We start from the raw sequence: 21,115 nt of genomic DNA on the forward strand, positions 1-21,115 counted from the left end.
AACTGCTTAAGCCTTTTGAAATTCTAGACAAGACCTAGGAACATCCTTTCTTCTTCTTCTGAACAGAAAATCACCTTAAAATTATTTAACGTCACACTGAATTTTCTTAATAATATTATTTTAAACCTTAAATGATAGCAAAAAGCTAAGACAAGTTCAACTTAATTCGTACTTCAATAAAGAGCCACAAGAAATCCACGGACTGAAGGCTGGGCTGAAATTTAAGAAAAGGTCAGATGGAAAGCAAACCACTTCCATACTGTTACCAAGAAAACAATGAAATTGCGAGGAACAGAGTTTAACCCCAGGAGGCTTACTTAAAACAAAGCAAAACACTCTTAATACTTCTCCCACTTAATGCAATCCAACCCTCTTCCAGAAAACGGGGAAGTATATGTAAGTTCAACAAGATAATGTGACAAAGAGGAATGCGAGGGAACTTACCTTTTCAACAAAATCCTTTTTGGCTATAGGTTCTGTCTGATAGACCAGAAAGGCAGGCATGGAGATCATACCTGTTAGTATGTCAAAAAATATTTTCTAGACATTAATGTAAGAGGGAGCCCCAGGAAGAAACTGCACTCAAATGTGAGAACAACTGGTGTGCATTAGCATCTAGCAAGTTTAATTACTGTAGAGGGACAGAGATAGCTCAATGCGTCTTACCCTTTGAGAATCCAGTGCATTGAGAGGTTTGTCTCCTCCACTGCAGATTTCCCACAGAGTTGTCCCAAAACTCCACTTGTCCGCCGCCTGGCTCAACTGCTTGGGACTTTCGATGCATTCTGGGGGCACCCATGGAATCCTCTCCAGAAGAACTGACCATGGGAAAAAAAAAAGAGTGAACTTTTACTGGGAAGGAATTATAAAAATTTTAGACTAAAGATTCCTGGAATGTTTTAATTGCTGTCCAATTTTATAAGCTCTTGAAGTGAAATTAATAAAAGTTAGTTGTGAGTTCTAGTCCTGCCTTGGACAGGAAGCTGTCTGGATGAGTTTGAGCCAATCACTTTCTCTCAGACCTAAGAAGGAGACAATGGCAAACCACTTCTGAAAAGCTTTTATCAATAAAACTGCAGGGACTTGTCCAGGTGATCTATGAGAATTAGACATGACTGAAAGGAAGAAAATAATAATAATAAAACAAAATAAAGATCGGTTTAGTAGATAATTAACACTGTTAAAAAGCAAATGCCGTTAGTTAACAATGACATGATTGTTGTATATATGTTAAGTTTATGCACTGATTTCTTTGCTATAAAATATACTTGCTTCCATGTATTAGACACTACTAGTTACAAAGCAAGAACAGCTGTGTAATTCTGCCAGATTTGTACCAACAGATTATGAGCATTTTGACCCTGCAGAAAGCCACTGCAATATACTGCAAATAAATACTTTGAGCTTACATTCTAGGATATTTTAATACATTTTCAGCATCATATTGCAGTATGCAATATCATCTCACAAAAAAGACACATTTACAAATGCAAGCAATTTTAAACAGCATAATATGTAGCAGTATGATGATTAAAATATGTCCCACAATGTGGGAAGTTTGTCCTGGAAATACAAAGGAAAACAGGAATTCCCCGGAAAAAAATAATCAGTGAAAGAAAGCCATGGACATGCCATTTTCACAGTGTGCTCAGATTGCGGAATCAGAAACTTACTGTCTTTTGGCAAAACTGTAATGCTGATACCAGGATCACTAAGTTTGATAAAAGGAAGGTTCCCAGACTTCCTATCTTCCTCTCTGATAAGCAAGATATTTTTTGCGCATACATTCCCGTGTACGAGGTTTTTATCCTCCTGAAAAAGATAAAAGGGGAAGATTTGATCATTCTACTAGATACGATGTGATGGTCTGCAAGCTGACTGTGTTTACTTCAAAATACTATTTAAAAATATTAAGCATAAAGAGATTTAAAAACTGTAATATAGTGTACAGTTCTTCTCTAAGTCTAATCCAGAGATATGCCACTGTTTTAGGCTTGCTGGTCATATATGGCACTACACAGTATTTAGGATCTTGAGATAGGTGGGATTTAAAAGTCTTTCTAACTTCTTCAATTTATGTATCCTCTTAATATATTAATAACCCAGCAACTACAAAGGTCCTATTCTGAGAGTGTCAAACCTCTGGATTCAATCCAGACAGCTCCCAAACACTATAGCAGGGCTCTCCAAACCTGGGAACTTCAACACTTGCATGCTTCAATTCCCAGAATTCCTCAACTGGCCATATTTGGAGAGCTCTGCACTATAGGAACATGGTGATTTTAGAACAGCCTTTCTCCAATAATTATAGTATCAACAGAGAAACCAAAGGACAAGCCATTCTGTAAGTGGTTCCTAAACCTTGCCAAAATGGGAACTGCATCATCTAATTTAGCAGGGAGCATGGAAGATATTTAGGAGACAACTGGTTGCACTGCCTGATTAATATGAACTATATCTAAAAAGCTGTGATTTATTTCCAAAACTCATTTGTGCCCTTCTTGCTATAAGCTAAAACAGGGCAAAGCTGGCTGGAGAATTCTGGGAGTTGAAGTGTACAAGTCTTAAAGTTGCCAAGTTTGGAGACCTCTGGGCTAAAAGAAAGATTCCAATTCAAGCTTTATATAGTGCATTTATGTAGTGTGCTGACGTGAAAATCCTTCACCTGGACATGGTAGGAACATTCAGTGGTGTACAAAGGTTAGAAAACAGGGGGACAGAATGCGTGATCCTAAAATTCATAGCTTGGTGAAGTTGACCCAACATACAATTTGCCCTAAAATAAACTAATGCTATAGTTTCCAAAAGAGAAATTAAAGCCATTATCCAAGAGCTGGTAGGCCTGCATAACTCCAATTTCTCACCCTAGAAAAAGCCATTTCTTGTATTTGTTTATCAGCAATATCCAAGTTATGAAAAAAGTACAAACTCAAATTCCAAATAACTAAATACTATTCCAACAAAGAGAAGTTTGTGAAAATGGATAATTATAACCAAAAGCCTAAAATATCCTGAATAAACTTAGAATTTTTACCAATACCAGTAAAACTGAAAAACTTACCAAAAAATGCATTGCCATTGCCAACTGTTTTGCAACTTCTAATTTCCACAAGATATTTATAGAAGTTTTATTTTTCTTCAAGTAAGTATCCAATGATCCAAATTTTACATACTCCTGAACCAGAATATCTGGTAAGAAATATATAATAACACAGTGGAATTCAAACAGTAACTCTTAATTACCACACTGGTTAGTCTCCTTATGTACTCCAGTATACACTGTAAATTACTTAAATTTAAGCTCTCACTTCTAGAATAATTAATGCTAATTAATTCTCAGAAACAGAACAGATTATAAAAGCTGCTTTCATGTTCTTTCCATAAGAATGCCAAAATATGGAACACAACTTCTTCTAGGTAGCCAGACAAAACAACTTTATCAAATACAAGTACAGGTAATCCTCCACTTGAATCCACAACTGGGGTCAGAATTTCCATTGCTAAGGCAGTTCTTAAGTGAGTCATGCCCAGTTTTACAAGTTTTTTGCACCATCGTTAAGCGAATCACTGCAGTTGTTAAATAAACCAGGCAGTTGCTAAGTGAACAGGTCTACCTGTTTATTTTGCTTCTTGGAAGCTGGCTGGGAAGATCACAAATGATGATCACATGACCTCATTATAAATGCTTGTCAGTTGCCAAGCACCCAAATTTTGATCACATGAACGTGGGGATGCTGCAATGGTCATAAATGTGAGGACCAGCCATAAGCCACTTTTTTCAACGCCGTTGTAATCTTGAACAGTTGCTAAAGGAATGGTTGTAAGTTGAGAACTACCTGTACTTAATATGACTGTATGTTATGGAATACATAAAGCACAGTCTTTCATTGATTCCTCAAACTCCCATCCTTTTCTCTGAAAAGTTGGGGACAGTATTAATAACAACACAAGCTGATGCCAAATGCGTGCAAGATTAAATTCAGGTAAGCACCAATTACTTTTTCATTGGCTTAGGATGGTAATCAAATCTTTTGTAGTACTTTGCCAGCTAAGCCACCTGAATTTCAGCAAAACAACCTCATCTCTATCTATTTATTACGCATTACAGGGAGATGTGAATTTCCTTTTGCTGACTCACAGAGCTAAGCAGAATATTTTCCCCACAATACCAAATACAAAGCGGCTGATGAAAAAAGCATTTGATCAAGCATCCTAGATAAACAAAGGTGAATTACAACTTCACACCAATTTAGCCACAAGCTTCTACTTGACATGATAAACATATGTGTTAACTGACAAGATCCCACCAGGTTTTCCCAGATTTTGACTTGGCATAGTTATAGTAAGCTGGTATTAGCTCAAGGTTCTCCAAAATACAGGCTGCACAAGGCTCTTTATTCCATACTCAGCAGAAACAACCACGACAGGTGTTTGAGTTCTGCCATCGTGAATTTGTAATTTCCTCTTAATGTTCACTTATAGTCAATTTTTGGTGCTTCTTTCTACCCTTCCTACGATTTAATGAAAATTTTATCCGATACCCTCTCCCCTTGAAGGCAGGTGTTTCTTCACATAACTGACATTCTGCCCTTAAAAAATCTGGTTGGTGGGACACACAGTTTTATTATCTTCTGGGAAGCACCAAGAGCAGTCTGTTTCAAGATTTCAGTGTAAGGAACAAAATAATCAGAATATCCTGGTCTGCTGTGATTTTCATACAGGTATAATACAAGCCATAAAATCTTGCTTTTCAAAGTTGTTTTGGTGGATAAGAAGATGATTAAGAGATTTTAACAATGGGCTATCATGTGGATATGATGCAAAGTTATTATGTTAGACTGTTCAATTTTTTATTGAAGCAAAAATCAACGCCAGCATGAAGCAAAAAGGCATTAAGAAGGCACTTAATCAAAAATAACTTTCACACACATATACACACTTTCAAAACACACAATAGCCATTATATTGGAATTCACTGTTATTTAGTATAATGAGGACTGCTAATTTAAAAAGTTTTAAGAGGAGACTAAAGGGCAACTAAAGGGAGAAGCTATCAATGACTACTGATCACAGGTTGTATTCTTTGAAACCCAGCTGCTATAGAGGAGGGCTCTTACCAACTTACACTTGTGATAGTCTTGAAAGATTCTATTTGACTCTCTGACTAAAGTAAGTGAAGGGTTGGTCTGACCCAGCAGGATTCTTACATACCAGTAGAAGATAACATTTGCAGTTCAGCTTGGTTGTTTACTTGCAGATGTTTCATTATCAAATTAGATATCATCATCAGTGCTAGCACTGGGATGTTGCCTACTTTGGTAATGAAATATCTGCAAGAAAGCAATCAAGCTCAGATAGCACCAAGGACTTAACAGCAGTTTTTTCTGTTTTCAAGAAAACGCATAACTGTTTTACCCAAATGTGGTTAGAGTAAAACCTTCATTATTTCATGATTTTGTCCTTATTCATTATTCAAATACTGTACAGTATCCTTACTATAGAAAAGAACTGGAAAAAAAAACCTCTAATCAGAGTACAAACCATTAACTGGATTTACTCACTTTCTTCTCCACAGACACAAACTCCATAATTTAATACTAAATGTTTGTAAGAAAGTTGACTCATCATGCTTGCTGCTTCAAAGAAAGACTACAAGAAAAAGATATTAATTAGAAAGTGAGTCAAAGTAAGAACTGGTTGGAATTAATTCAGTTATATTGTCACACCACTTCATTCGTCTTCTGCTACTTCTACTTGTTGCACAATTAATTCTGCGGGACTGGTCTCAGAATTTTTGTTTAAGAATCCATTTGCCATCATGAACAAGTACTTTAATAATGGATGTAACAGAGTATGTTAATGGGCTTGGGAAATGAAAGGAAAGATGCTACCCAGGAAACTACCAGATAAGAGAGGTGGAAACCTCAAGGAGCTTAATAGTCAGAGAAAGAAAGGGCCCACCCTAATGGCTCAAGTAGCAGCGGGACGTTTGTGCTTTCAGACTTGCAAAATTCTGTTAATTAAAATAGAATTAGTTCATCTTGTTGTATTTCCTGTCTGGTTTTATCTGGACTGACAACAGTGTCAATTCACTGACAAGAGATAAATTTGTGATGAGCATCTGAATGCTCTTCATATTGGGTCATAATAGATGGCAATATTTGATATATAGAAGATTTAACAAAACGAAGATGGGAACAATTAACAAATGAGTCATTAGGAAATTGCTTTTGAATTCCAAGGTACAGAATTTTGTTATAGTCAGAGACAAAACTTCATATAGAATTTTTATTAGCTGTATCATATCAAATTCAACACATTTGCTTTCAAAAGTGGAAAAACCTGACAGTTTACCTTCTAACTATTGATGGTGTAGAATCATCTTAATTTGGTATAGACCAGGAATCTGCAACCTGTGGCTCTAGAGCCACATGCAGCTCTTTCTGCCCTCTGCTGTGGCTCCCTTTTGGTTGATCCCACCACTGGCCAGCCCCTTCCCGTCACTCCTCGCCTGCCCTGAGAACGTTAAGGGTGATGGTGGGGGGTGGAGACTCACTCCATATTCCAGAGTAGGAGGCAACTGGGTGGGAGTAAGTGAGTGACGTCACATGGGCCACGCCCACCCAGTCACACTGGTTGTTAAATTATTGGCTCCCAGTGTTTTCTTTTCTGCGGAAAACGGGTCCAAATGGCTCTTTGAATGTTTAAGGCTGCAGAACCCACGTATCAGTATCTCTTAAAAATTTTCATGGAATAATCAACTTCATAAGTCAGAATTTATCAGAACTCCTAGTCAGCAATAAACACCAAAATCTGCACGACCATGAGAAAGACTGGGAAGTAGAACTCTACAATTTTATTTTTCTGAAATCATAATATCAACATAGATTAAAGTTTATTTATTTAGTGTAGGTGTAATATTTTAGTACAATCGCTAAGCCAACCCCAATTCAGTTTTGAAAAGCTGAAATTCTGCAATTTCAGTAACTCAGGAAAATGGAAGTGTATATTTTGTATAAATTATTTCACTTAAACCATTCATGGGAGAAAAAGAAAGAAGAAAAGCTGTGACTCAGATCTGTTTTTGTCTCTTAGATATTCAAAATCCTACTGTATATCTAAAAGGTGAGTAACTTTGCATACTTTTCAACAAGGGAAAATTCATCAGGTTTATTCAACTAAGAAATGGCTATCAACAAATAAATTTGACTTGCATCTTGGTTGTTCTTTTCAGTTGTGATGCTTTTTAATGTTTTTATTGTTTCACTGTGTATCATTTCAAACCATTATCATAGCCAGTACTTAAAAAGTAGCATCTTTTAATTAATATGACTTTTTAAATTAATATACAAACCTCGGAGTAGTGTCTGTGTGTTTTATCTAGAACTTTCAGCAAGACTTCAGTCTGATATAATTTACCATAGTCTCCCACTTCTTTCCTTACTCCTTTGAAAATTTTAGTGAAGGTGCCCTGTCCAAGGCTTTCATTCTACCCAAAAAACAGAAACAAAAAAGCCAAAAATGGAGATAAAGGTTAGTCAATCATTTCAGGCCACATGAAAAACAATAAAACATGTAAAAAAAAAAACCACTAATACAAGAAGGTTGTTTTGGAGCAAGGGACTACTGGGCCTTGAGCTGTTTGGAACCCGGTTGGGGAAGTGATGGGGAAGTGTGTGCACAGGTGTCCCCACTTGCGCAAGCAGTGGGTGAGCTCATGTGCAATCTATTTGCATGAGTGGTGGGCGCATGTGCCTGTTACTCATGCAAATGGAGTTGTGCCATGTGTGCTCTCTCGCCACTCACGCAAATGGGGATGTGTGCATGGGTGCACTCACCCACTTCTGGAACCATCACCTCTCCCCTCTCCAACTAGTCCGCAAAGTCGGAAAGATTGGGAACTCTGCTTTGGAACAGAGATATTTTTAGACACCAAATTAAACAACCTCATTGTTTAACTCAAAAGAACTATAAACTGAGGGTGGGAAGGCCTGTAACAACAACAGCTTAAGAACTCATCTTTATTTTAATAAGAGCAAAAATTTATCTTAAGAAGGAAATGATAACACATCCTATCTTAATGAATGTACTTACATAGTAAATGAAATTCAATTTTCAATGAATAATGAAGGGGAAACCTTACATCTTATATTTATATGCTTTTATCATAATAAACATCCATCTTTCGGTAAATGGAATAGTGTAGAAATTATTTCCAGTAGCACATATCACTGAGAAAAAGTCCAATGATATTTAAATTAATTGAACTTAATTCTAAGGTGTTCATAAAAAAGGATACTAGTGTATTAATCTTACAAAGATAAGATCTTCATTCCGAATTTTGTGAAAAACCATCTGATTGATATTATTATGTCTCTGCAAAGTAGGTGATGTTGGCATATCAGACTCTCCATTGCTCCTGAAGACAAGAAGGTTGGACTTATCTGCAAAAAGAAGTCAATGGAGTGTAAGTTCACACAACCATATTTTACTCGCTTGTCTTCTAGCCCAATTTATAAAAGGTAATTATAAAAGGTAACCAGATAATTATTATATAAGCTGATAGAGAATGTAAAGAAGGGTCTATGGGAAATGGCTTGTTTACATATAAAAAGTGAAAAAAAACATGCAAACACAAACCATTGCATATGTAACTAAAAGCTCTGTTTCATTTATAACCAAAGCAAAAGCCGATAATTACTGCATATAATATTCTGCACTCAGCCATGAAGCTTCCTATGTAAATTCTGATTAATAAACCTTGGTAATTGTGGGGTCATCGACCTAACTTCCCCTCACTGTTGTGTGAACAAAAATGGGGGGAAACGCAGCCATGGAATAAAAATACAGAGGTGCTTTTTTTCAACAGGCAACTGGACTTTCTTTGAAGACATTTTACTTCTCATCCAAGAACCATTTTCAAAGTGCCCAAAGCACAGCCGCTCTAAAGGTAAGCTTGTATAACAGTGCACAGAATCCAGATTTTAGAATCCTCTAGTAGAGGATGGAACGACTTAAACACTTCCTATATTTTAGGGTTAGCAGCTTACATTCTTCTTTTACTACTTTCCTCCTTATCCTAATCTGAATGTATCACAAATATATAAATATGTGTACATATAAATATCACACATTGGAGCATACAACTTTTATTTCAGGAATAATCTGGACTTAAAATGGAATTGTTGCCAAACTCCAAAATATCCAATTATATCGGTCAGTGGGGAGGGGTTGTTGCGAAATGGAGCTTCAGTATTTTGAATAGCGTCCTTTTGCAAAATGTTCTCTGCAGTTGAAGGATTGGAAGACAGCAGCTGCTCCTCTCATCTATCTAATCTTATCTATTAATCCTAGTGTCTGTCAGTGTGCTATGAATATTAACACACACACATACACACACACCCCTATACGAGAGCAGTGTTGTTAAAAATTTCTGCTCTTTTATTGTTTAATGTAGGTCTTTGTATTTTTCTCAAATGACAGTTATTTCTCTAGTTCAGTTAGCCACACAATATTATCACCCTCAACAAATAAAATTCAAATTGCTTGCCTTTTGGCTTTGGAGGGCAGCATCTGGTAAACTGGAAAATCATACTGTCCGATCGGACGGTTTCTGTACGGTAACAATTCAACAAATCCACAAGGTTGGTAAAACTTTTTCTAGTTCCGGTGAGATTATATTCTCCATTTTCATTTTTTGTTATCAAGCAATGTTTATAATCAATTATGCTGTCTTGCTGCAAAATTTAAGGAAAGTTTAAAAATGATACTTCAATTCAACGCTTTTATTTGTAACTTTGTAAATTTAATCAAATGTCAAGCATAATTCTAATTTGGCAATCAGGACTAGGAATATATCTTGTAGCCATATTGGGTGGGCAAGTGAAATAAAAAAAAAATTGGAAGACTAGAAAAGAACAGTTTTTATGGCAAAGGAACGGCTGGGTAGGACATGACTCATTCTACTGGTTCATTACTGGTCCCTTTGTAGCTTTCTAACTTTCACTCATCACACAAACTCCATTACAAACAATGGAATATGTTGGTGGAGGGAACAAAATTATTTTTTAATTTTATTCTGAATATCCAGCTATCATGACATTAATATTTGGTTGATTTTACCTGCTCTATAAATACCATCTAATGCAAGCCTAATTTTGTTTTAATCTACACTAAAGCTTGCTGGAACAAAGGATTGCCACAGCTCAACACTTCAGCTTTGTTTTAATACAAAAGAACTGAACTGTACTGCTAAGAGTTCCTTTAGTATATAAAGGTAAACTTGTATAGCAAACATTTTGATTTTTTATAAAGTAAGTTCTGAACCTAAATCATTTTAATTGCTTTGCACTCTGCTTAGAAATGTCACAATAACAATAGACACAAATAGACACAATAGACACAAAAATTGGCAATTTAAGCAGGAAGTTCTTCAAAGTTTATAACTTTTAAATTGCAGATACTTACAAATAATATACTTTTTTTAACAAATGAAGAAACTTATCACTCTTGGTAAGTTATTACGGAATAATAAATATTGTGCAGTGTCTTTTGAAGGAAGAACTGCTGATGTTAATAATCTTTATTAACTATTTCAGAAGTTCCCCTGATAAGTTTGAATCTCTTCCTGTATCTCTTTCTAAGCTGCTATTCTATTGGCAAATTCACACAAATGGATATAAATGATAGCCAAACTCTGAAAATTTAAATATGAATTGGCACTTGAATTAACAGTGACAGTGAATGGGAAAATTAATAAAATATTGGTCCAACTGGTGCCAATTTTCATAACTACATACGTTACTCTCAAAACAGAGGTACTGATGTTATTCTGAAAACAAAACATGATTTCCCCCTAAATAAAAGGAACTGAAATCTTGTCTTAAGCATAAGCAAAGCAGTTAGAAATCTAGATCCTTAATACTAACCTGCATGGCAAAAGTAAGAAAGTATTTATTAAACTCTTTTGGACTGCAACGGAGAACATAATAGCCAGTCTGATTGCCAGCTTTTTTCAGCTTACTGATTGCAAAGTCCATGCTGTTTAAAAAAAAAAGAAAGAAAAACAAAGTATTAAAAAGAGCTGACACTTCTGAATTACAGAATATATTGGGATATAGCAGATTTTTTTACAAAAATAATCTGTCAGTGAAATGATAATTCCTCTTCTCTTGATTGATCCAAGGCTACTCTTTCCACATTACTTTTAGTAAATAAAAAATTGCTGAAATCATTTCCCATTTCCTTGACTTGCTCTTCCACTAGCAGAATGCCACCAAATAAAATTTACAACTGGTTAGAATGGCAGTTGGGACCTGAATATCCAATACTAAGCAATGTGGTTGTAGGGTAATGTCACACTAACTCATTGCTTAAGAACAGCAATCCAGCTGCGTACCCTGACCCATGTGAAGCTCCAAACATCTCAAGAAGGTTATGAATGATTTGGAAAAAGGGCAGGTGGAGCCTTGGGAACGTAGTTTAGCACAGTGGTCCCCAACCTTTTTTGTGCCGCGGCCCGGTACCAGTATCACAAAATCATCCACGGCCCGGTACCGGCATCAGCACGCATGGCAAGGCGAGCTGAGCGACCAGCCAGCCAGTCGTCCCCTGCTTCTCCCCGCCACCTTCAACTCCTCCTTTGTACCTGTGTCGATGGGCTTCGGGACAGTCGCTTGGCTCGCCTTGCCATGCATGCTGAAAGAATCCTCGCACCTTAGTTTTGTTCGAAGCCGCCCCCCCCCCGATGAAACTAAGGCGCGAGGATTCTTTCAGCACCCAAACGCCGCTTTCTACCTGGAAAAGCTCACTGGAAGAACTTTTTCATCAAAACAAGATGGCGGCGCCCAGCAAATCGGCGGCCCGGTAGAAATTGTTCCACGGACCGGTACCGGTCCCCGGACCGGTGGTTGGGGACCCCTGGTTTAGCAGAACCAGTAGCTGCCTCACAGAAAAGGCCAGACCAGGCGTGTCTCGGAAGCAGTTGCAGGAAGAGGTGGTGGTGAAGGTTAGATGTGAGCTGCACAGCATGAATGCAGCGCAGTCTGGTAAGGGTGACAGGGCCCACAAGTAGAGGGTGGCAAGACCAACAAGATGGCCAAAAGGGGGCAGGGCTGGGAGGTAGAGTAGGCAGTTGGAGGGAAATAAGTATCCTTACGGTTTTCTGATCACAGTATTGTGGGGGGTGCTAAAATGGCAATTATTATGGGGACTATGACATAATCTTGAACCATTGCTAAAGGAATGGTTGTACTTTGGGGGCTATCTTTAATTGAATGGGACAAAATGGGATAGATGCAACAGAGAGTAAAATAATTAAACATATTTTAAAATAAAATGGAACTTCAGAAGAGATTTGAAGAAATTTGGCAGGCTACGAAGGACACAATTCAGAGAATTATTCTTGCTCCAGGTAAACAAAAAAGAAATTCTGTTTTCCATCAAGATAATGTGATTTCCTAAAGATGGAGACTACTATCTGACTTTCTTTGAGTGACATTGTGACTCTTTCCTATGCAATACTCACTTGATTTTAGAATTCATCAGTACCTTAACTGGGACATGTTCATATATTAAATTGTTCAGAACAGGGACATATTATATAGAATCACATACATTTCTACTCATATTTTCTCCCCGACTTCATGAAAGGAACAGGAAGAAGTAGTCTGTACCAAGAGTAATTTTTTTTGTTAGCAATTTTCCATATTCCACAACAATCATTCAAATAACTAGTGTGTGTGCATAGATAACATCTGAGAGTCTGGATGGAGATACGTATAAAATTCAAACAAGTTAAAGTGGATCCAAAAGAACTGTTACTAATTCTTTTTTCATAGGTACACACAGGAGTTGCTTTGATACGAATGAACATCTATCTCCCTTCCTCCTTATCTGCAGCACTCAGGACCCCTGGCAATCCAACTCCCATCTGCCATGACACTGGTCCCAGACATTTGCTGATTGGCAGCTGCAGGAAACGTTTGCTTTTGATCTTCCTCATTTTGTCTTTTGATCTTCCTCTACTGCTAGCAGTAACAACAAGAGCAAGAATAAAGCTAGTTTAACCCGATTCCTTAGGTAGAAAGAAGCTTCTTCCTCAATATGGTCCAAGTTGCATCTATAACCATGGAGGCAAATTATGTGTACAAATGAGCAGGGGTAATGTACACAATGATTACTGTGTTCCCAAATGCCTAGCCTAGTTAGTATCTGATGTGCCTCTAGTTCAAAAGGTTATCTATTCCCAAGATAAACGTTAGAACAAAGTATTCCTTACGAAATTGGCCCGTGGCAATTGCTCTGGATATTTTCAAGAATTGAAGGAGGTGCCACTTCTTTACAAAGGTAATGATGGGCATCCGCTGTTAATCTATAATATCCATCGATTAATGATACAAAAGAAAGAGCTTCTTTTAATGAATGAAATTCAGCTTCCTATAAAAGACAAGGAAAAAAAATGGAGTAAAGAATGTGAAGCAATAAAAATGCAAATGACAAAAAAGCATACAGTCAATGCTATGTGCTGAGATGAATAAGCACGAGTTTTCTATCTTAACATTAAGAGCCCCAGTGGCACAGTGGTTAGAGTGCAGTACTTGTAGGCTACTTTTGCTGACTCTGTAAACAGCTTAGAGAGGGCTGTAAAACACTGTAAAGCAGTATATAAGTCTAGGTGCTATTGCTATTATGTTTTTGAATAATGCTATTTAATTTATTTATTCACTTTATTTGAGTGCTGCCCATTCCTGAAGACTGTGGGCAGCATATGTTACTTCCAAATAGCTAATGCTCTGTGTTAGACATTGATAAACTTCTTTCCTTTTATTTTTATCTGTTTTTTTTGCATTTTATCTTTTGTAGAAATTCAACTGTATGTGAAAGAGGGAGAGGGAGAGGGAGAGAGAGAGAGAGAGAGAGAGAATGAATGTGTAAATAGAAATAAAGGATTAAATTATCTGGCCTGCAAGCTTCTGTCTCCTGCCAATTTAAGCTGAACAAAGAATTATCCAAACAAGGTTTTAGCTCACCATAGTGATACATCTATACCAGCAGTCCCCAGTCTTTACAGTTTGGTGGTCCACCGGGGTGAGGGAGAAGAGGGGAACCGGCAGGCCGCTTGCCCAACTGTTTATGTGGCCTGGTTCCAAATAGCCCACGGTCCAATAGTGGGCTACGGCCTGGAGGTTGGGGACAGGGGTGGGATTCAAATTTCTTAACAACCAATTCTGTGGGTGTGGCCTAATTTGTGGGTGTGGCTTGGTGGTCATGTGACTGGCTGGGCATGGCTTATATGTAAATATTATAAATATTTATGTAAATATTGAATTTTTTATTAAAAAAGAGCAACTTTTACCCAAAATCAGGCAAAGCAGGCAGGCAGATTGAGTTGCTCACAGAATCACAGATTCATTCAGAGATCTGCCATTATGCAATCTACAACCTGAGTCTGCACTGAAAAATAGAAGCTTCAGTCCTAAGGAAGGTTCAGCTCTGCTTTTAGATTAGCTAGAAAGCAAGAAATTCAACGTTTTCCTGCTTTCCGGCTAATCTAAATCTCCCGGCACACAGAACAGCTGATGATTGAGGGGGAGGGAAGGAAAACTAGTAACTTAGCAGACAAGTTTGATGGCGCGCATGCCAGGTAAAGAGTGAGTGGGCAGGCCCAGCCAGTGGTGCGATTTGCCGGTTTTCTGGCAGGTAGAAGCCCACCCCTGGTGAGAGTGCGTTTTGCACACATCTGTAGACTATTTCCAAAAAACATCAGCGGTGCCGCCCAGACAGCTGACAAGCACTGTGTGAGTGTGTGCAGCGTTTCAAACTCCTCTTCTTTCTTGCTTTTTCAACCTCAGCTATGCCGCGCAAAGCAGCTGAGGTTGAAAAAGCAGGTAATAAAGGACAGCCAAGAGTCTGGGTGGGTAGCTGGGCCAAACAGAGCAGCAGACACCAAACCGGTTTGGTGTCTGCTGCTTGTCAGAGCTACCGGTTCTATAGAACCGGGCCAAACCAGTAGCATCCCACCTCTGTCTCCATCCACATATTCTAAACGTTTCTCAGATTGGAAACTGAAACACTGTATAATGCTGACTGTAATATTTAGCAAATAAAACAATCACCACATTAATTTTGCAAGAGAATAAGTAAGGCTTTGGATGTCATCCTTAAAATCTTCCTTTTTTAATTAGAAAATAATTTTATTATACACTGTAGAAATAACTGTTTCTATAATTGCTTTCTGTGGCTGTATTAGATACCAAAGTAATGCTAAAATGCAAAGCATATTATCCAATCTATTTGACCAATCTATTTGACTTTGTGTTAATACACTTAACACAAAGTAACCAAAGTTAGCTCAATACCAGATTCTTGCTGTCCTGCTTGTGAATGGTTACAATTCTACTTTCTCCAGAACTTTCTTGATTTGCTTGCTTAATACTGACATCTATAATATCAGGAAAATCACAGTAGGTTTGTATGTCCTGTAAAAAACAAGAGCAAAAGATAATATTGCTTTGGAAAATAATCATTTTAAATATTTTGATAAGATTTCAATCAATTCAAAAGATGCAATTCCAATTTAGATCTGACCTCCCCACTGCTAATAAATATATGTGATGATAGTTTATGTGACACTATCTTTAGGCTAGGAGAACACCCCTCCTTCACCTGCTCCCTTACAACATCTGCAGCCCAGCAGAAATAGGGATTGGAACATAGCCATATGATAAAAAAATTAATAAATATTTGGAAAGATTTCCAAAGGTCAACAAGTAGAAGGAATCCATCTGAATAAACTGTTAAAAGATTACTCCATCCTAAAACAGCAACTGCAAATTGTGGTGAAACAATTTCCAAACATTTCTTTTCTGTAGTTATATAAGGAAAACCTCATGAAATACAAAGTTGTAGTATTGCCGTTAAGAGACTGAACATTAAAGGAAAATTCATATACCAATGCCACAGTGAGAAGTTGAAAATAACGTTTTCTGTTTTACAATAATTTCTATTGCTAAATCAGTTTTCTCTGCAGTAACAATACTGGTAATCTTAAATTGTCCAAGTTTGCAATTCTGCTGGTTTTCAGCACAAATTAAGAAGAATTACAGGTGCATTCGTGTGCGTAGGCCTTTATGAAGATTAAGAAGCAACATTTGGCTGGAAGATTAACCAAGCTCCTGTATCACTGAGATTGTGGAAAAAAAGTAGGTACCAACTAAGATTTATGAAACTTCCATTCTTGCCCATTAATGATCTTCTGGGAAATTATCTACTTAGCTACTGTGTAATTTTTAATCACTGTACAGCGTTGTTTCTAAACACTTACAATGCATTCTTATGACAAAGCTAAATCATTTTAATAGGTTTCTCCGAAGTAAGCATGAAATAACAAGATCAAATATTACCTCATCTGCAAGCACCTCACTGGCATTTTGTTTTCCTCTGGAACACTGTATCCCGCCATTTCCACTTATAATAATGGTTGCAAAAGATTCTGCATTTGTAGGTTCTCTTCCAGGATCCTTCACTTTAAACTCTTCTGAGTAAAAGGCAGACTGGAGGGTTTCCAAATTAATGAGATACTTCAGTTTCAGATTTCTGGCAGTTGCTTTGCACTGGCTGAATTGTTGAATAAATTTCCGGAATCTGTACCTTATTCTTTTTCGTGTCAAAATATGATAATCTTGAATTTTTTCTCTGATGCATTTTGGCAAAAACATTTTGTAGCTGTGAATACAAGAACTACCAAATGAGTAATCAAACTTCGCTAAGAGCAATTAAAAGACAGTTGTTTTTTTACAAAAAAAGTCATGGAGTTTACAACTGAGCATTTGGTTCACCAAACAGTCTATCTACAGCCAACAGAACGAAGAACTTAAGTGGGGGGGGGGGTATGGAGAGAGGGAAAGAGAGAAATATACTGTATTGAAATATAGATAAAAAAATTCAGGACATTTGCATTTGGCTGCCTTCCATTATGCTTCCTTCAAATCTGTCATTATCTGTTTTCTGCAATCCAATGTAGTATAATGGATAATATGTACATTTTAGAACTGTGGAGAAGAAACTGCTGACAAACTGTAGGTCAGCCATATCTTTCAGAGTAGTACATACTGTACTGAAAGCTTTGGGGAAAAGTGCAGCAGTGTGCGTTGATTTTAATTTTCAATGTGAACAAAATAGAGCCCCCACCTATCCTTTCCTTTTGCATTTTTGTTTGAGGACCCACTAAAACAGATGACTATGCAATATGGGATAGGCGTGTGTGTGTGTGTGTGTGCGTGTGTGCAAAAGGAAGAAAGAATTGACATTTCTGCTTGCACAATTACAGTTTGGGGCTTCTGCCAACAGATCTGAAAACCTCAACTACCGGTTGTGAAAAACAGTTAATAAGTTCAGAAGCAGTTATTGTTCTAAACCTAATGGATATCTATGCATGTTTTTGTTAAAGAAAGTAGAAGATCATGACAGAAAAGAGAAGAAATCCCTCTTGATACAACTCTATCACTCCTTAACTTTACTCTCATCTGTAGCAGAGGCATTAACCTTTGCCACCTAATACAAATACTTAGATATGAATTACAGTGATCTATCTAGATAGAATATATGAGAATGAGAATGTACTTTTACGTATGCTGTATATGCGATCCATATGCCATTTCAAAAAATAAATTACCTTACAGAATTGTAAATGGCCAATGGAGTTTGGTCCTTTTCTTTGGCCATTCTCATCATATCAAGAACAGCCATTCCAAGACATTCTTCCTGTGTTTCATGAGTCACAGCCATTTTTACCCACCCGTGGACAAAATCTTCTCGCCACTGAATCAAAAACAAGAGTGAGAACTCAGAATTAGTGTTTCTCTGTGGGTTATTTTTACTACAACTTGAAAAATCTTCCATAAGAATCCATCCAAAGCACACAATTCAGCAGTATTTTGATGCTACTCCCAGTCTTGCTCTATTGAAGAGTATAACCTTTGAAGTGTTTTTAGACAAGCAATAGATGCATAATCAATCTAGGAGTAAATAGCTACAGGCCTATCTAATAAGTTAGCTATTTTTACCTGAGCAAATAGGTAAGACATGACAATATCATCAAGAACGGGACTCTCTGCACTTCGAGAAACGCCATATCGGTATGCTCGTATATTGCTGCTGCAATACCAGTGTGGGAAATAAAATCTGTATGGAAACAGTTTGTTACATATTAAATTTTTTATTTTTTTACAGAATAAAGTTACTGAAATCTAAATGAGATAAAATTAGGGTTTTGAGTATGTATGTTATTCTGTCAGTCGAACAAAATGGTTTGGTTTTTTTGTTACCTCTAAAATTTGGAAAGTAAGCTTCATAAATGTATTGTAGCTGCTACTCAAAACTCATGAGAAGAATGTCCTACCTAATATCCAATCTTAATAGGCAGTACCAAATATCCCAGACCTAATTTTGACACATATAATTTCAAGTTTTGATTTGATATGAGGTGTTACAAGACAGCTTGACATAATTGCTAGATGGTCACCAAGTGCATGAATCACGATCACATGACCCAGGGCTGAATCTATGAAGATTCATCTTACATACCCTCTTGTTCAGCGCCATAGCAACTTGAAACAGTTGTTGAATGAATGGTTAAATGAGAACTACCTGTATACTATTGCCCAGATAGTTAAAGCCATGTAAAGGACCAGAAATTATTATTAGCCCATAAGGCATTTATGCTGTAGGGTATTTAAAGAAGGAATTTTACTCCTGAGCAAAAAAGAATTATAAGGATCATACAAGGTAACAAATAGCAATAGCAGTTAGACTTACATACCACTTCAGAGTGCTTTTAGCTCTCTCTAAGAGGTTTACAGAGTCAGCATATTGCCCCCAACAACCTGGTTTTTTATTTTATTTTCATTTTATTGACCTTGGAAGGATAGGCTGAGTCAATCTTGAGCTCAGAGTTGAACTCCTGGAGTGAACAGTGAGTTAGCCTGCAGTACTGCATTCTAACCACTGTGCCACCATGGCAAATCCTCTATCAGGGGTGTCAAACTGGCGGCCTGTGGGCCAGATGTGTCACATGTAGGCCACACTCACCCCAGCTATGCGAAAGGAAAAAACATCGTGATATGTCATGTGACGGCAATGTTACACAGCGAGTTTGACACCCATGCTTTATAACCTTCAACTAAGGAAAAGGCTTTCACCGGGCATAGGTACTGACACTATCAAAACTATTTCAAAGTGAATGAAATTAAGTTCCCAAGGTTTTACAGAATCTTTATCAGCCATGTTGCCCTAAAATCTCAAGTGACTTTGTTGCTCAAGATTGCCAGTAAAGGACTAAAAAAATTACTGCTCTTTGTATGAAACACTCTTATTTATGAAATCAAATATGGAACAGTTACTGGGACCAGAGATTTACTCTTCCAAGCTTTCGAGCTTGTGCTGGAATCTGTCTTCAGTGAATATCTCGCTACTGAAATACATGTTTGGCTGTTCTGTGAGTCATGTTTGTGTGGTGCCTTCCTATTGGCTGATTGGTGTGTTGATGGCTGGCAATTGGCTTTTGTTTCCTTGTGCTGCCAATCCCTCAGCTCCTATGTATTTGATAAGCTGTGGTAATTAAGCATTCCTGTTAATTCTTATTTATGCTCAAATATTAGAAACTCAGATTAAAGAAACTATTAACTGACATTCTTGATTCTCTGATTAAAGTTGCTTCTTTACATATGACTGAAAAAAGTCCTTTAAGATGATACATAAGTAAAATCAAATTCTGACTCAAACCTTTTCCAGAAATATTAGTTTTGTTTTCAGGAAAAAAGCACTGCAATCTCATTCCAAACAGAGTCCCATTTACTACCAATTAAACCACAATTAGCATTACCTTATTCGGTAGAGTACAGTGACAGTAGCTGATCCATCTATTTGGAAGGTGTAATTTGGAGGATACCAACATCGGTCAACCTCACTCATTAGTGCAAACATGTTGTGGTACACAGGCAGGATCCCTATAAGGCAAAAGAGAAAGACGGACCTCACTTAACAATGTCCTCTTTTAACAATGGTGACTGGGATTGGAATTTTCATAGCTAAGCGATGTGGTCATATGAATGTTCCAGTCAGTTATATCATTAGGCAAATCACTGTGGGTTGTTAAGTGAGGATGTCACATGATCACCATTTGTAACTTCCCACTTGTTTCCTCATTGATTTGATAACGGGAAGCCATCAAAGAAGGTTGCAAATGATGATCATGTAACTGTTGGCGATGCTGTGATCAATGTAAGTACGAGGAACAGTCATAAGTTTGAACAATCACCGAATGAGTGGCAGTTGAATGAGCACAATCTGTACAGTCTTTACAGACATAGAACTTGGTATTAAAAGATACTTCACTGGCAGCACCTGCAAGGTTTCATTCTTCCTTTGGATTTTAAATCTCAAAAGATGATTTTCTTTTCAGCAATTTTTAAATAAGAGATATGAACAAACATTATACAGAAAGGAATAGGACTAGATGTCCCTTCAGCAGCAGTCACCGTATAACCCCCTTTCACTACTGGCTTTGATTTCACAAGTTGGATGTATATTCACATGCTAAAAATAGAGAAGATAAACTAAATGGAAACTGTTAATGGTATCTCTCTGCAAAGAGGAGGCTCTTTGGCCCAGTAGATGCTCATCTGATCAGAATGAGAGTTGATTTCCAGTAATTTTATAGTAGGCATAGGCATGCACATATTTGCACATGCACGCGCACACGTGCGCACAGACATTATGGCACTCCAATCTGTCCCAGAAAACTGCAGAATCCTTGTAACACCATGGGACAGTTCAATGTGAAAAACAGCATTACAAAACTCAGCTTCCTCCTGAACTTCCGGTTAGAGCTTCTTTGGCGACAGACTGAAACCTCACCTCTCCGAGGCTTCGATCCGTGCTCGCTGCTGGAGCGCCCCGAGCCGGCTGGTTTCGGGGCTAAGCCACCCCATAGATGTGGTGAAGAGGGGGGAGACTGCCTGCAGGGTTGAGGAGAGCCGCATCTCTCCTCCCCAGCTGGCCATTACTCCCTTTCCCAAAGGCGATTGTAGCGGTGGTCAGAAATGGCCACCACAAA

At 37.6% G+C, this 21,115-nt stretch overlaps 1 protein-coding gene across 3 annotated transcripts in view; it reads right to left on the reverse strand.

The window, feature by feature from the left end:
• Positions 1-21,115, reverse strand: part of JAK2 (Janus kinase 2) — a 73,320-nt gene that overhangs the window by 10,786 nt on the left and 41,419 nt on the right. For 2 of the 3 annotated variants that reach the window (XM_026703732.2, XM_087926673.1), the window contains exons 4-17: positions 19,883-20,006; positions 18,066-18,183; positions 17,675-17,820; positions 16,404-16,725; positions 15,360-15,479; positions 13,280-13,437; positions 10,929-11,040; positions 9,551-9,737; positions 8,317-8,444; positions 7,355-7,489; positions 5,562-5,649; positions 3,062-3,189; positions 1,674-1,812; positions 667-818 (exon numbers count right to left, since the gene is read on the reverse strand). In XM_026703732.2, the coding sequence (XP_026559517.1) occupies positions 667-818; positions 1,674-1,812; positions 3,062-3,189; positions 5,562-5,649; positions 7,355-7,489; positions 8,317-8,444; positions 9,551-9,737; positions 10,929-11,040; positions 13,280-13,437; positions 15,360-15,479; positions 16,404-16,725; positions 17,675-17,820; positions 18,066-18,183; positions 19,883-20,006 (2,057 nt within the window). Of the gene's footprint in view, positions 1-666; positions 819-1,673; positions 1,813-3,061; positions 3,190-5,561; positions 5,650-7,354; positions 7,490-8,316; positions 8,445-9,550; positions 9,738-10,928; positions 11,041-13,279; positions 13,438-14,030; positions 14,048-15,359; positions 15,480-16,403; positions 16,726-17,674; positions 17,821-18,065; positions 18,184-19,882; positions 20,007-21,115 lie in introns of those variants that run through there. The other variant, XM_087926674.1, reaches the window with a different exon arrangement.

This window comes from Pseudonaja textilis, chromosome 2 (genome assembly GCF_049901715.1).
Source record: "Pseudonaja textilis isolate UNSWEBS1 chromosome 2, rPseTex1.2, whole genome shotgun sequence".
NCBI lineage: Eukaryota > Metazoa > Chordata > Lepidosauria > Squamata > Elapidae > Pseudonaja > Pseudonaja textilis.